General features: G+C 31.4%; 1 protein-coding gene across 1 annotated transcript in view; it reads left to right on the forward strand.

Moving 5' to 3' along the window:
• Positions 1–11,317: 11,317 nt before the first annotated feature.
• Positions 11,318–15,742, forward strand: part of LOC119613225 (nipped-B protein-like) — a gene marked incomplete at both ends in the record, with an annotated part of 37,778 nt that continues 33,353 nt past the window's right edge. Inside the window, 3 exons of the mRNA XM_037969180.1 lie at positions 11,318–11,642; positions 11,716–11,944; positions 12,004–12,198. Coding sequence (XP_037825108.1) covers positions 11,318–11,642; positions 11,716–11,944; positions 12,004–12,198 — 749 coding nt within the window. The remainder of the gene's footprint in view (positions 11,643–11,715; positions 11,945–12,003; positions 12,199–15,742) is intronic.

The following is a 15,742-nucleotide window of genomic DNA, read 5'->3' on the forward strand; positions in this document are numbered from 1 at the left end:
AATTTAAAGGTTTGTAATGTAAATTGCATCTAGGTTCAAGTGCCCACATTTTATTTCGAATTTTGGTATGATGGACATGTCTATATCGTTTTAGAATAAGAATATAGAATACATGAGCAAAATCAAAAAATTTTAAGAATTAAATACAAATTTTATTTCGAAATTTTTTTTTCTTCTGACAAAAACCACATTTTGTGGTTGAATGAGATAATAATTGCACATTAGGGAGGAACGAAAAATGTCGAGTCAGTCACCCCCTACGATTAAAGATATTGAGGGACTATAATAGCCTCTATCTGTCATTTTCATGAAAATAAGATTTTGATGACAAAATATCCAGCAAACCTTCCCGCATCAGTGTTATAGATTTCAAAGAAAAAAAATTTTGGCAATTTTATAACATTTTTTAAATTTCTCTATCTTAAAAAAAGAAAGAAAAATTCTGAAAGCAAAACTCTCTATCTTATCCAAAAATTGCTTCAAACTCAATTATTTTGGATAATTTTCGGTTGCAAAAGAAGGGTTTTTACTAATTTGGACATGCTGAACACAAAGCCAAAATATTTAAAGTCGGTTTAATAGTTTTCGAGGTATCGCTCATTATGATACGAATTTGATTAATTTTATTGCCGTGTTTAATCATATAAAATTGATTTTGGACCAAAGCCTTATAATCTGTTACTTTTTCAACAATTTGGTTTCTATTACTTCATTAAATTGCATAAAATGTAATATTTATTGATATTAAATAAAAAAAATGTATATTTCTATGAAAATCTCTCTATCTGAAGGTTGTAAAAAAAATTTCGTAGAAAAAAAAGCTTTATCTGATATAAATTTGTGAATAATTTTGCAAATAATGCAAAATTTTAAATTCTTTTTATATAAGGATTTAGAATATGGTCTTAAAAATATATTGTAGAAGAAAAAAATTCAAAAATCTTTTTTTTTTTGCCACGGCTAGTAATACCGACCTTTCATATGTATATCAATATTTATGGCTTGAGTGTAGCTATATTTAACTCTTAGACTATTTTTTAATTCGTTGTCATATTCTATGCGCGACTTCTTTTATCTCGGATCCTTCCCCAAAATCTATAATTGTGGCTATACTGGAATAAAGTACATTTAATTATATGAAATTCTTTTACAGATATTTAAAAATACCTGTATAGTTCTAACTACAAACAATTAACTTGCTAGGGATATTGTCGAAAACTATTTTTTTTAAATAATTTACAATATAAAAATTGCACCCTACCCCCTATCTTAACACAAGAAATATCATTTTATTTAGAATAAATTTAAATTAATTATTAACAAAATCACTTAGGTACATAAAAACTAAACATGTTTTTTCAATACAACTACTTGTTTGTTTCTTTTTTTTTAACAATTTTGAAAAATGTTTATACTAATTTTTATAAAATGTGATAAATTTATTTTATGATATGAGTATTCGGTACAAAATCTGATGTAAATTCCTGGGGAAATTCTGAAGGAATTTTCGACATTTCGTACGAAAGTTTGATAGATGTCGGATAAAATTTCCGACAGTTCATACAAAAGTCTGATCAAGTATAAGAAAATGGCCTAAATTTTCTGATCAACGTCTGATGAAAACTATTTTCATATATTTATATAATTTATTATGGTTTAATTTTAATAATAATTTATAAACTTCCATTATTCATGACTTCTTAAGGGTGCATAAATAAATAATAGAAACTTAAAGATTTTAATAATAATTTATAAACTTCCATTATTTATGACTTCTTAAAGGTGCATAAATAAATAATAGAAACTTAAAGATTTTTTTTTTTAAATTAATAAAATTAAACCATTCTTCTTACATATTATATACGAAAATAGAGTTCATTATATACATCTATTTAAAATTATAAAATTAAACCATAAAAAATTATGTAATTTTTTGCTAATTTTTGTGTATTAATAAAGTTTAAACCCACTAAACTTTATTAGTGGGTTTAAACGAATTCGTACCGACAGTCTGCACAAGTTGCCGATTTCGTATCCGAATTCCGTCAGAATTCGTTACGAAAATCGTATGAAAGGTTGCTCGGAATTCGGATATCTTTGTCTGAGGAAATTCGGAAAAATGTGCAGAGTTGTCGGTCAGAATTCGGTACGAAATCTGATGTAAATTCCTGGGGAAATTCAGGAAAAAAAATTATTAAAAATCGGTTATTAAGTATTGCACTAATGTTTTTCTATCTAGTGATACGTTAAGACATTATGCTATTAATTAAAATTTTAATATAACCAATTAGTCCATTATTTTTTGCAAAAAAATAAAATAAATAAATAAATAAAATAGTGAACCTATTTAAGTGAGCGGGAGTGTATTTTTTTATAATTAAATTAAAATGAACAAAAAGTTCAAAATACATTATTTTTGAGATAAAAATTGATGATAAAAACAAATAAAACAGCCAAAATTTAAAGCTTGATTAATATTCCGCTTTTTCTAACTTGTTATATAATTTCTTAAAAAATGCTTTTAAAAATAAAACTATTATATGGTGGGCTAGTTATTATTTTTTACAACTTATTTTTAAATAATCTTCCCCGATTTTATCCCATTCTTCTTGCAGTCTTTGTTTGGACTCATTTTTAAAAGAAATTTTACTTGTACGACTTTTCCAATCTAAATGTTTCCATCAATTTTCTATGGAATGTTGAGAAATTGGGTTAGTGATTCAATTACTTTTGGACAATTATAAAGCAACCATTCAAGGACAACATGCCTTTGATGTTTAGGGTCGTTACATTGGTATAATTTAAATTTTCGTATTTTCTTACTGGTGCGCATTAAAAGTACATGATTTTTGTTTGAAATGAGCCACTTAGAAGCAATAGGTTTTGAATCCAAAAAGCGTTTATTTAATAGCCTTGTAAATATGATGAATTAACGATAATAATATGCGCATTTTACACGTTACTAAGATGCACTTATATCATGTATATAATATTTTATTAAGATTGCGCTTTAAGTATGCGCATCAAAAATGCTCCTATATAAGGCATTATTCAATGTATTCTATTTATACGTTTCTGAAACCCTTTTAATAATGCTTATTTTAATTTAATTAAACGCATGATTTTTTTATATTCTTTAATAATTTTGTTTTTTTATTTTAATATAAAATAACGAAAACAAGCGTAAAAAACATAAAATAATAAAAAATAAAAAGTTAAATTAAAAAACTATTCAAAATTCTGATGAAATTGTTAAAGGTAATATGTAATAAAATATTTTTTTCTTCTTTAAAAAACCAAAAGTTATTTTGTTTTAATTTTTGGTTGAACATATTTTTTCAATGATAAATTAAAATTTTTTTCAATATAAATAAAAATACATGTTTCATTCTAAATATTATTAATATTTTAAATTATAGTTCTGTAAAATCAAGTTCTCTTTTCTTATTATTATTTTCTTTATTGCAAGTCATATCCGTATCATTAAAAAATGAGTTTTCTTTATTGTCATTTCTTTTGAGGCAGTCATCTTTATACTGTCTGTTTTTCATTAAACGAAATCCTATTCTCATTTCTTTCAAGAAGGAATCTTTTGTCAACATTTGCTCCTTATAAATGGATTCTGTAATTAAATTCAGATAAATTATATGCTAGCAAAAATGTGATAAAAGCAATAGGTTAAACACTTACTATAAATACAATTCATGAGATTAGGGTAATCTAAAAGCCGCTTTTTATCCTTTTTACCATCAATGTTGAATTGTATTATCACCTCCTTGCCGAAAATAGATGAAAGTTTTTTTCTAATATTGTCTTTTCCCACAACTTTTTTTATTGTTGCAACCTAAAAAAATATAAAATGTTTTAATTAAATGCAAAAAATTTGTAAAATATATTATGCGTACCATAGCATCCCGCGTCTCCTCGGTAATTTCATCCTCCATATCATTCAGCTCTGTCTCATTTTGAATGGGGAACTGGTCAAGATACTTAGTGCTTGTCAAACCCGGACATATATTTGACTTTATTGATACGCTTACTTCCGATATAAGGTCAACAATTATTTTATTTTGGGTGGAGACTATTTCTAAAAAGAAATAAAAATAGTAAGTAATAGTTAAACAGAAGTTGATTTGTTTAAAAAATAGCAAGTTTTTTTTTTTTTTTTTTTTTTTTCATTTTAGTTATTATTTATTGAATCTTTCTTACATAGAAATTTACAATAAGTATTGAAATCTTAACCTAAACTATAACTAACGTCGTTATTGCCACTGCAATTTCAACAAAAGTTCTCGATAATTTGATTATCTGGCAAAATCCAATGTTTCCGTTCTTCTCAGTCGTCTGTGACCCTCAAATGACAGCAACTCCCTGGCAAGGGGATTTGGGTGATTCATTAGTTTCGACAGGTAGGTTAAACAAGAGAGTTTGATCTCCTCGCGTATTATGGGGACATTGAGATCCCTATGAATATTACTATTGCGAATGTACCACGGGGCACCTGTTATTGACCTTAACAGTGCTGACTGCTTTCTTTGTAATTTTTCAACATTAGATGAGGAGGCTGTTCCCCACAGTTGAATGCCGTATAGCCATATCGGTTTTATAACTGTTTTGTACAAAAGCACTTTGTACTCCAAGTCTAGAGCAGACTGTGGTCCAATTAGCCAGTACAATTGAGCTGACTTTAATTTTATTTGTGTAACCTTGGCTTCAATGTGGTGAGTCCATGTTAAGCGGCGATCAAGGTGGATACCAAGATATCTCACATGGCTTTGTTCAGGAATTTTTATATTGTTTATCTGCACGGGAGGACAATTTTCCCTTCTTAAAGTAAATGTAACGTGAGTACATTTTGTAGCATTGACTTTTATTTTCCATTTGTCCAGCCATTTTTCCAATTCGCCGATGTGAAACTGGAGTTGTTCAGAAGCTATTGAAGGGTTTGCATGCATGCTTACAAAAGCGGTATCATCCGCAAATGTAGATGTGTGAGTCAGTGCGCTCGTTGGCATATCTGCAGTATATAAAATATATAGGAGCGGACCTAGAATTCTCCCCTGGGGTACTCCAGCAGATATTTTTCGACGTGAAGAGATCACATCTTTAGATCTGATTTGAAAAGATCTTTCATATATGTAATTTTTAAGCAGTTTGTGAACATTCGCAGGTAGTAATGTGATAATTTTGTGTATTAGTCCATCGTGCCAGACTTTATCAAAAGCTTGAGAAATATCTATGAATAATGCAGAGCAATATTGCTTGCTCTCGAAGGCCTTCCGAATAAGAGTTGTTATTCGATGTACCTGTTCGATAGTGCTGTGCTTTCTTCTGAAACCAAACTGATGGCCAGGAATAATGCAATTATCGTTAAAGTGTACTAAAAGGCTTTCAAGCAATAACTTTTCAAAAAGTTTTGAGAATAAAGACAACAGGCTAATGGGACGGTATGATGTCACTTGAGTGACATCTTTCCCCGGTTTTGGTATCATAACAATCTCGGATACTTTTCATGAGTTAGGGAAGTATCCAATACGTAGCATCGAGTTAAAGATGAACAAAATAATTCTCAGTGCTGAATTGGGCAGGTTACTTATCATCGTGGTAGTAATTTTATCTATACCAGGTGATTTTCCTGCCTTTAGACCTTTGATTGTCATCTTCACGGTAGAGAACCGGAATTTTATTGGGTGTGGAACCACATTATTTATAATGTTAGCGCTAATAGAAGAATCTGTATCATTTTGAGTAAACACATTCTCCAAGTGATTGGCGAATGCTTCAATTTTTTCTGACGTATTTGTTGCCCACTGACCATTCTGGAGGCGTATAGGTGACTCATATGCAATAGGGCACTGCATATTTTTAACAGCTTTCCAGAGACTATATTCTGTTTTCTTAGTAGGGTCTAAGTTTTTGAGATAATTTCTCAGATTAGATTCCTTATTATCCTTTAAAGCGATGTGAAGTCTTCTTTGGCACTGATTAAGTTTAACCTTTATGTTTGGAGATCGTGATTGTTGCCATTGACGTCTGAGTGTTCTCTTATCTTTAATAAGAGACTCAATGTTCCTAGGACATTTCGATTTTTTGAAGTCTCCCAAGGTGACTGGGGGTGTAGACACTTTGACAGCATCTTGTAAGATATCCGTAAATATATCGACAGCGAATTGTATTTCATGGTCATTCTTCAATGAAATGTTTTGTGGCAGGTGTGAGCTAACATACATTTTATACTTTAACCAGTTCGTTTTCTTGTTAGGGAAACAAGAACAATAGTTTTCCAATTTATTTGGGGTTTCTAATAACGTCAAAATTGTAGGCGAGTGGTCTGACGTAAGGTCCAATGAAGGGATCACTGAAATAAATTCTCGTTTTATATTTTTGATTACAGCAAAGTCAATTAGATCGGGAATCTTATTGAGGTCTGTAGGCCAATAGGTAGGTTGGCCACTAGATATGGCATCTAGTCTGTTGTACGATATTGCTTCTAGCAATTGTCTGCCTTTGGGAGTAATGAGGCGAGAGCCCCAAAATGTATGTTTTGCATTATAATCACCAGCTGCTATGAATCTTGGGCCAAGAGTTTTAAAGTATTCGAGAAACTGCTCTCGATTAACATTATACCTAGGAGGACAATATATTGAAGATATTGTAACTCGACTATCAGGTATATTTATAGAGGTGGCCTGGATATGGTCCTTTTTGTATTCTGGCATTGGGAAATACGTCAATTTCCTGAAGTAGCAGGAATTGTTCTACTTCATTCTTGTGTTGGCTAAGGCCGTTAGCATTCCAAAAACAAATTCTTAGAGAATTCATTTTTTATTTAGCAGGATCTGCATGAGCATGCTTTGATTCTGCATTAATTGTTGAAACATATTTTGCATATTTGCCATGAAACTGTTCATGGTTTGAATTAGATTCTCAATAGAGCTTTGAGAATTTGTTTCGGGTGCAGGCACACCCTCTTTTAATGCATGTGCATATGAAAATAATGGGGCATTATTTTCATTGTTTGATTGCAAATTCTCATTATTCTTATTTGTAAGACTTCTATATTGGGCACTAGAAGTTTGATTTGCATTCATTTGGGTAACGGAACCCTCTTTTGTCGTATGGGCATACGATTTATTCTGATTGCTTTTATTTGTGATACTTCTATATTGAGCACTAGAAGTATTAGGAAGGCTTGGGAAGTTAGAAGCTTTATATTGAGCATATAAAGGTCTTCTGGCCTTATTTGATTGTTGGATGTGTAGATATACTGGACATCCGCGATAGTTAGCAGTGTGATTTTGACCACAGTTACTGCATTTTCTTTTATTGTTATCTGTTTTTGGGTAAGGAAAATCTTGACTCTTATGGATGTCTCCGCATCTCACACAAACAGATGGTAATTTGCAGAAAGTTCTGGTGTGACCGAACTCTTGGCAATTTAGGCATTGAGGAGGACCTCTGCGCTTAATGGGTTCCTCTACAGTTATTTTGCGATTGAGAAGATATCTTAAACTGTATATTGGATGAGTATCACCCTTTTTTTTTCAATTGTGAAGAGTTAAAAGTAATTTCGACTCTAAACATTGGTTGGGGAATTTTGTCCTTGTTAAATATATTGTGAATGGACTTCACTTCATAACCTTCAGACTCTAGCGCCTTTTTAATGTCATCAGTTGGTACAGAGCTGTCTACACCTTTGATAACTACTGTCAAACCCTTTGCACTTTTTAGTTGATACGTGTAATAATTTCTTTTCTCAGAATCAAAACTATCAACTATTGTTCTAAAAGACTTTTCTGAATAAGTCTGTAGCAAGTAATAGTTAAATAAAAAGTGTTTTGTTACCTTTTAAACATTCAACATCTTGAATTAGTTGGGAGTTTTGATTTTTTTGATTTAGAGTTCCCTGTACATATTTTTGTTAATTTTGATATAATTAACATACTTGTTGATGATGGTATATCATCAATCAATCAATATGAAAATATTTTGTTATTATCAATAAATGTATAACTAGTAACTTACTAGTAAGTGAATAAATACATATGTATATCAAATAGCACTGCTAAATTTAGCTATACGGAATATTTTATATCCCTCACATTAGTATATTTTAAAAAATTGACATTAGATTAAAATAGATAAAATTTATTATGTTGTGGAAGTTACAAATGGAATGACATTTTGATATTTAGAATGATGGAAATCTTTATCTCGTCTACACCTGAAGTCATCGTCGGATCGCAATTTTTCTACGCATGTTTTAAATGTTGTCACATTCGAAATTCTTACTCCTTTTTGCTCACATTTACTGCATCCATTAAAGGCTGTGTGGCCTTTTATTCCACAAATGTAAGAGCGAGCTGGAGTATCACATATGAAGGCACGAATTTTTATATCTACTCTCATCGAAAGAAAAACCTTCTGTTTTTAATTTCTTGATTTCATAAACTAAATCATGAAGAAATAAGTCAGTATTATATGGCTTTTTTATGCCTACATAAGTCCCAATTAGAAAAACATTAATCATTGGCATGTTAACTACACGGCCTAAAATAGGCCAAAGACCAATAGCACTACTTTTAAAAATCGGAAGGCCATCGATGCCAATGTCTAAAACAATTTCCTTAATCTGTTCGCTTTTAATATTTTCTACCATTATATTTAAATTGTTGTTTAAATCTAATCCTAAGTGGAAATATGAACCTGGAGCAACAGTCCTCTTTGAAGCTAACATTTTTTTACCTACAAGGGTATCGACACTCAAAGGGATTTCTGGATTGTCTTTTTTTAAAATTTTGAGAAGTGCATTTGCACAATTTACAGTGGGGTGATATTTTAAAAACCACTCTTTAAATCACTTTTGGTAAATAAATTAGATGCCGTTTCCTCAGTAGGAGAACTTTGTTGGAAAGAATTTGGCGAAGATGAGGAAGCACCTAATAGTGATAATCTATTTTTCTCCTTTTCTTTTTTAATTAATTAATTTCTTTGACTTTTACTTAACATTTTTAAAACAAATTAAACAAACTCGATTGTAATTTCGAAGAAAAATATAAACAAATATATTTTTACAACAAAATTGAATACGTGCCTTTTGTTTTACAGTTAGATGATATTTGTTGGTGTAGGTTTTTTTTTACTCTTTTTTACTCACAACACTTGCACTACTCGCTTTAAGATCCAATCACTAACTGAATTGTATACATATTTCTATTTTCTATTGCATCATAAAAACACCCTTATATAATTTTAATCTCTTCGTAAATGATCGCAAAAAAAGGCAGCCTCTACTGCCTTACGTTAGTGCCTCGCGGAAGCAAAAAAATTTTAAAAATAATACAATCGGGTGTGTTTTTTAATAATTTTTCAAACTTTCAAACGAAGAAAAACAAATTTCTACCTTACTTTGATGCATTTTCGAAGCACTAATATAAATCAGACAGACACTCTTTTTATTAAAAATTATTTCTTCTTTTAATATGCTTACTCGTGCTCTCAATAGGATTATACCTAATGCACTCAATTATTATACTATTATACATACATATTTCTTACTTCGTAAGAAAATTCCTAAAAATAAAACAAACAAAAATATAACATTTACAGTACTCTTTTAATTTGTCAATTTTATTGGATCTCACGTTAGCAACAGAAAAAAAATTTAAAAATGTATTGGACAATACTAAGGCATGAGTATATGAAAATATGATTTTATTTATTTATTTATTTATTTATTTTTTTAATTAAGAACGTTCAAATAATTTTCTGAAAGACGTTTGTATAAAGTTAAGGTTATACAAAACCAATTCGGAACGTTCGATTTTATGGGTATATGAAATAATGTATTGATTTCAAGTATTTTCAATAGACATCTTCCTTATACCAATTGAGGATGGTTTTGTTAAATTATCTCGAAAATATAAATCTTTGCCGTTCTCACAAGATTAACATGGACACACAGATGTTCAGACATAATGAATAAGATAAAACATTTTATTAAAGTTCCTTACCGTCGGTTGAATATCATGATCAAATATCTAAACTTATCCAATTTTAGAAATCGGCCCAAAAATCGATTTTTAAAACTTTTCTGCAACACTGACGTACTAATATTCAATATATTATGCATTCTCAGTAAGCATTCTAATAAGAAATACCAGAACATTGAAAATTACAAAATCACTGCCTTACTTTGTTGCATTTTGGAAGCTTTTTTTAATTAAGTAAGCATTGTATTGCTTCCACCCAATTTTATTGCTTACATTTTCTGATAATTTTTTGCTGGGATAGAGCCCCAAACCATCACATGTCCTCCTCCGTGTTTTTCCGTGTTCCGCCACACCAGTGTTCTTCTGACACTTGAAATATATTAAATACGCTCTTATCAAAGAAATATAACGTCGTCCCACCAAATTAAATCTTTTTTAAGAGTTCATTCACAAATTTTAGTCGGTACGTTCCTTAGTATTTTCTATCGGCTTCTTACTAGACACTCGGCCATTATACCGTTGACTTGAAATCTTTCGATGAATTGTTGTTTCTGAAATAGTCTTTATTAATTACTCTTTTACTTCAGAAACAATTTTAGGTACATTTAACGCGGATTTGCCTTGCTTTTTGTCTTTTAGACGCTCTTCTGTATCTGTCAACTTTTTCGGCTATCTCGCTTTTCTTTTTAATACCTTTGTACAATATCACCGACAGTATTTGGCTTCATATTTTATATTTCACCAATATTTTTATATGATTTTTTCATTTTCATAATGCAAAAATACAATTATTTTTTCTAGAGATGATTTTTTTTATTTAGAAATAAAAAAACGTTTCTAAAATGATTCCACGATATATACGATCTTATTTGAACATCATAATTAATTCACACAATTTTTGAACGGTTGCATCGATTAATTTTTCGTAAGAATAAAAAACCGCAAATTAATGAAGCATAAATTTATGTAATATTCCATGTTTTTCAATGTTTTATTATATTTAATTGATAAAAAATTTGGTAAGTATGTATATGTGTACAACAAAAGTACAAAATATTTTTTTAAATACCTTAATTTGTATTTAAAAACTAAGAGCAGAAAAAACGCAAACGTAAAAACCGAATATTAATGACAGTCGCTGTACATATAAAATAGATATATGGGCAAATTGTTCATAAAATTGCAAAACTTTAAATGCGTATAAATTAAAAACTCGAGCTATCAAATTAATTTAAATGTGTTCGACTGACGCTCTCGACATTATGGAAATGTGCATATCTTTAATTTTGATGGTAAAAACCATTAATAATATTCTTTTTTTATAGGTGGATCATCCGAATCATCAGAAAGTGAAAGTTGTAACGAAAGTGGAGATGATAACATCGCTGATAATACAAATAATCGTAATTCTGGTATTATAGATCAAGAGCTAAATTTGGAAATATTCAATATTTTAGAAGAGCGTAAACATTATTTAATAAATAATATTAAACCATACTCTGCGTCAAGTGATATTAATCATACATCACAACATATTAAAACTTACATTGACTACAATAATGCTCACCTTATCGCACAATATTTGGCAACAAAACGGCCTTTTAGTCAGTCGTTTGATGGTTATCTTAAGAAAATAATATTGGTCGTTAAGTAAGTTTCTGATTTACGTGCATAGTATGTATATTAAATTTTTAATATATTTAAATATTGTTAATTTTTTAAGTGAGCCCTCAATAGCAGTAAGAACTCGTGCAATGAAATGCTTAGCAAATATAGTTGAAGTGGATCCTTTTGTACTGAAAAGGAAAGATATGCAAATGGGAGTTAATCAGAAATTTTTAGATGCTGCAATATCTGTGCGTGAAGCTGCTGTAGATTTAGTCGGAAAATTTGTTCTAAGTAACGAAGAGTTAATTGATCAGTATTATGATATGTTGTCCACCAGAATACTGGTATATATTAAATATCAATTATTCGCGAGACGTATGTAAATAATTAATCTTTAATTTAGGATACTGGCGTATCGGTGCGAAAACGTGTTATTAAAATTCTTCGTGATATATGTATAGAATATCCAGATTTTAAGAAAATACCGGAAATATGCGTCAAAATGATAAGAAGGGTCAATGACGAAGAAGGAATTCAAAAACTGGTTACTGAAGTATTCATGAAAATGTGGTTTACACCATGCAACAAAAATGATAAGGTAATTACTATTATATTTTTTTTTTAATTATTTGTTTTTTTAGTTTGTTAATAAGGTTCAAAATTTAATTTTGTACCATACACTTTATGACAATGTAATGTTATGTTCGAAAGTATTAAAATAAAGTATTTAAATAACTCTATATCATACATACATACATTAGGGATATAACTAATTTGTCGAAATTTTTGGCATACCATCACGAGATGGCCAATGTTGTATAAGTAATGAAAATAATTTTTTTATGTCACTTGGAATCAAAAACATCACGCACCAACCCAAATTTCTATATAAATCAAACTTTTTTAAGTTTTTTTTTAATTTAAATATTTATATATAGGAACTTTTACCGAAGAGTATACTTTTGTCACATCACAACTCGCCACTATACTATATCTCAGGTTCCATTCATCAGGCATGCATTCCTCAGACCATATTTTGCATAGGAGTTGCTGAATACATCGTACCAACTCTTTGCCGCCATTTTTGAATAGCTCTGCGGGCAAGCCATCGGCACCCACGGATTTATTGTTCTTCAGCCTTCCTATGGCCATTTGTACTTGCATGTGGTCAGGTGGCGGTATGTAAATGCCGTCATAATTGATCCGGGTATTAAAATCTCCATTTGCGAATGTGATCCTTCCATAACCTAAATGTACTCTGTATGTCCGTCACTACTATCCAGGGTACAGATAGCGATCGAATTCAATTCGCTCGCGAGCGAGTTTAATTCGAGCGATTTAAATAATTTATTTTCCGGCGAATAAATCTATTCGACTCGCGAGTTTAATTTTTAAACTCGCGATAAGAGTTGAAAATTTAAAGAGCTTAAAATAGAACTCGCTCGCGATTCGAGTCAAAACGAGTTAATCGCGAGTTTTATAATTTTGTAAATGGAATAAATTTAAATTTATAAGGCATAATCAATTTATATATAAATATGACATACATACATACATACATACATACATACATACATACATACATACATACGTACATACATACATACATACATACATACATACATACATACATACATACATACATACATACATACATACATACATACATACATACATACATACATACATACATACATACATACATACATACATACATACATACATACATACATACATACATACATACATACATACATACATACATACATACATACATACATACATACATACATACATACATACATACATACATACATACATACATACATACATACATACATACATACATACATACATACATACATACATACATACATACATACATACATACATACATACATACATACATACATACATACATACATACATACATACATACATGATTCACAATCAATAATCTAACTGCCTGCTTCACAATATCGAAACAACATTTTCTTTCTTATAAATATATTGAAAACAAAAACAAAATTTTAAATTTGTTGTTTTCAATATATTTGTAAGAAAGAAAATGTTCTTTCGCATTTAGAGAAACCGGCAGTAATAAATAAAAAAAAATTTTAAAGATCACTTGCATGTCCATCAATATACATATGTACATACATAACTACAGATAAAAAACATACACATTTAAATAAAAAGGTAGACAATATATTTCTTATACTTTCCCACTTTTGCTTTGTCAGACTGTCATAAAACCTACGGCTACACAATCACACATACATAATTATTTCCCATATTATTGGTTCTTTTTTACTACCACAACAGAACCTGTTTCTTGCACACACATTTTGCTGATTTTCGGCTCGAATTTAACTCGAATTCAACTCGTTTTCCACTCGCTCGTAAGCGAGTTGAAAAAAGAAAAACATGTAAATATCGCTTACGAAGCGAATGTAAAACACATAAAACTCTAATTAAAATTGTGCTCGCGTGTTGAAAAATAAAACTCGCGATTTTGAATTTTAAAACGAGCGATATAAATAAAATAGCGATCGCGAGCGATATTTTTACCTACCCTGCTACTATCATCATTGCAGGAAGAGGCCCCACACTTTAATCCCTCAGTATGGCTCTTTATCTTCTTAAAGAATTTCCTGGTCGGCCTTATACTTTTCGAGGACATTTGTCAGATGAATTGTTGCACCTAGCCTGTAAAGGGATAGAACATTCCAGGTGCATATTCTCAAATCATGATCCTTAATTCGTTTGCGGGGTTCGCCATCTTGAACTAGTCTTTACAGGGATAGTTAAACGGCTTTACCAAGTTAAAGCGATCGTCACGTTACCCTGTGAGAGTCAGCTCCGAACCCCCAAAAATAGAATATGAATATTTTTTTATTTTTGCAAAAAAAAAAAAAATTTCGCCGCATTTGAAAACATAATTTTAATTATATGTTGTTGTTGTAACAGCTAAAACTATACAATAATCTAGTCGGGGATTCTACATCAAAGTCCAGGCCTAAAAATTGGGCTACTTCAACTGGACTATAAATCCATTGGACAGAGTGAAGTAGGTTTGGCTGAGCAGTTGAATATGTGGTGGGTGTCATGAGGACCCTGACCACATGCAGGACATTCGTTGGGGACGGCACGGTCTATACGTGACCAGTAGGCATTGAGCCTGTTGCTCCATCCCGATCTTAGTTGTGTCAGAACTACTACTTGTTTTCCGCGGCAGGTTTTCTTCCGTGTCTGCTATGGGCGGTGGGCGACCTCCAAGTACGACATTCATGCGGTATCCTGCGACCGCGGAATTTATGGCGTCTCTATGAATGTCGTTCGAAGCTACCGAATACGAGGACTGATCCAGTGCATCCCGCACATATCTGCATATGTTTTCCTCGTATATACGAAGATCCTTCCTGACATGCCTCGGGGGAGTATCCAATTGTATGATGTTAAAATTGGGATGACTTCTCCGATGACATCCCAGGAGGAACTGTTTAGTCAACATGACATTGTGTTCCTTGACTGGATGAACCTTCGTTTCCTCGTGCAGGTGATGTTCCGAGGTAATTTGTAGGCAGCCCGTTACAGTCCTTAGGGCGGCATTTTAGCAGCTTTGAATGTTTCTCCACTGGGTATCACTTAGCGAAGGTGACCACACTGGAGCAGCATAGTTAACCACTGACCGACCAATCGTTTTATATGTAGCCAACAAGGTTTCTTTATCCATACCCCAAGTGCTGCCGGCTAGCGCTTTGAGGACCTTGTTTCTACTTCGCAATTTGTGCGTGATTGCAGTGGCGTGACCTGAGGAAGTAAAGAGGCTATCAAATGTGACCCCCAATATTTTTGGGTGGTGCACGGTCGGAATTTGGACTCCATTGACCACGATGCCAAGGTTTAGGTTTACTTCCTTCATCCAGGTGGTAAAAAGTGTTGTTGACGACTTCGCTGGTGATAATTGCAGGTTACGCGCAGTGAAGAACTGGTGTATTTCTGGACAACTGGGGGAGGAGAAGCGCCTCAAAAGTCTTCGGTTTTAAAATGGGAATGACTCTACCCTTTTTCCAGGCTTCGGGTATTACGAGGCTACTCACTGACTTGTTGAAGACCATAGTCAGGTACTCAACTCCCCG

This window comes from Lucilia sericata, unplaced genomic scaffold (genome assembly GCF_015586225.1).
Source record: "Lucilia sericata isolate MDLA Ls3-8-SP2 unplaced genomic scaffold, ASM1558622v1 Contig002016F_arrow, whole genome shotgun sequence".
Lineage (NCBI taxonomy): Eukaryota > Metazoa > Arthropoda > Insecta > Diptera > Calliphoridae > Lucilia > Lucilia sericata.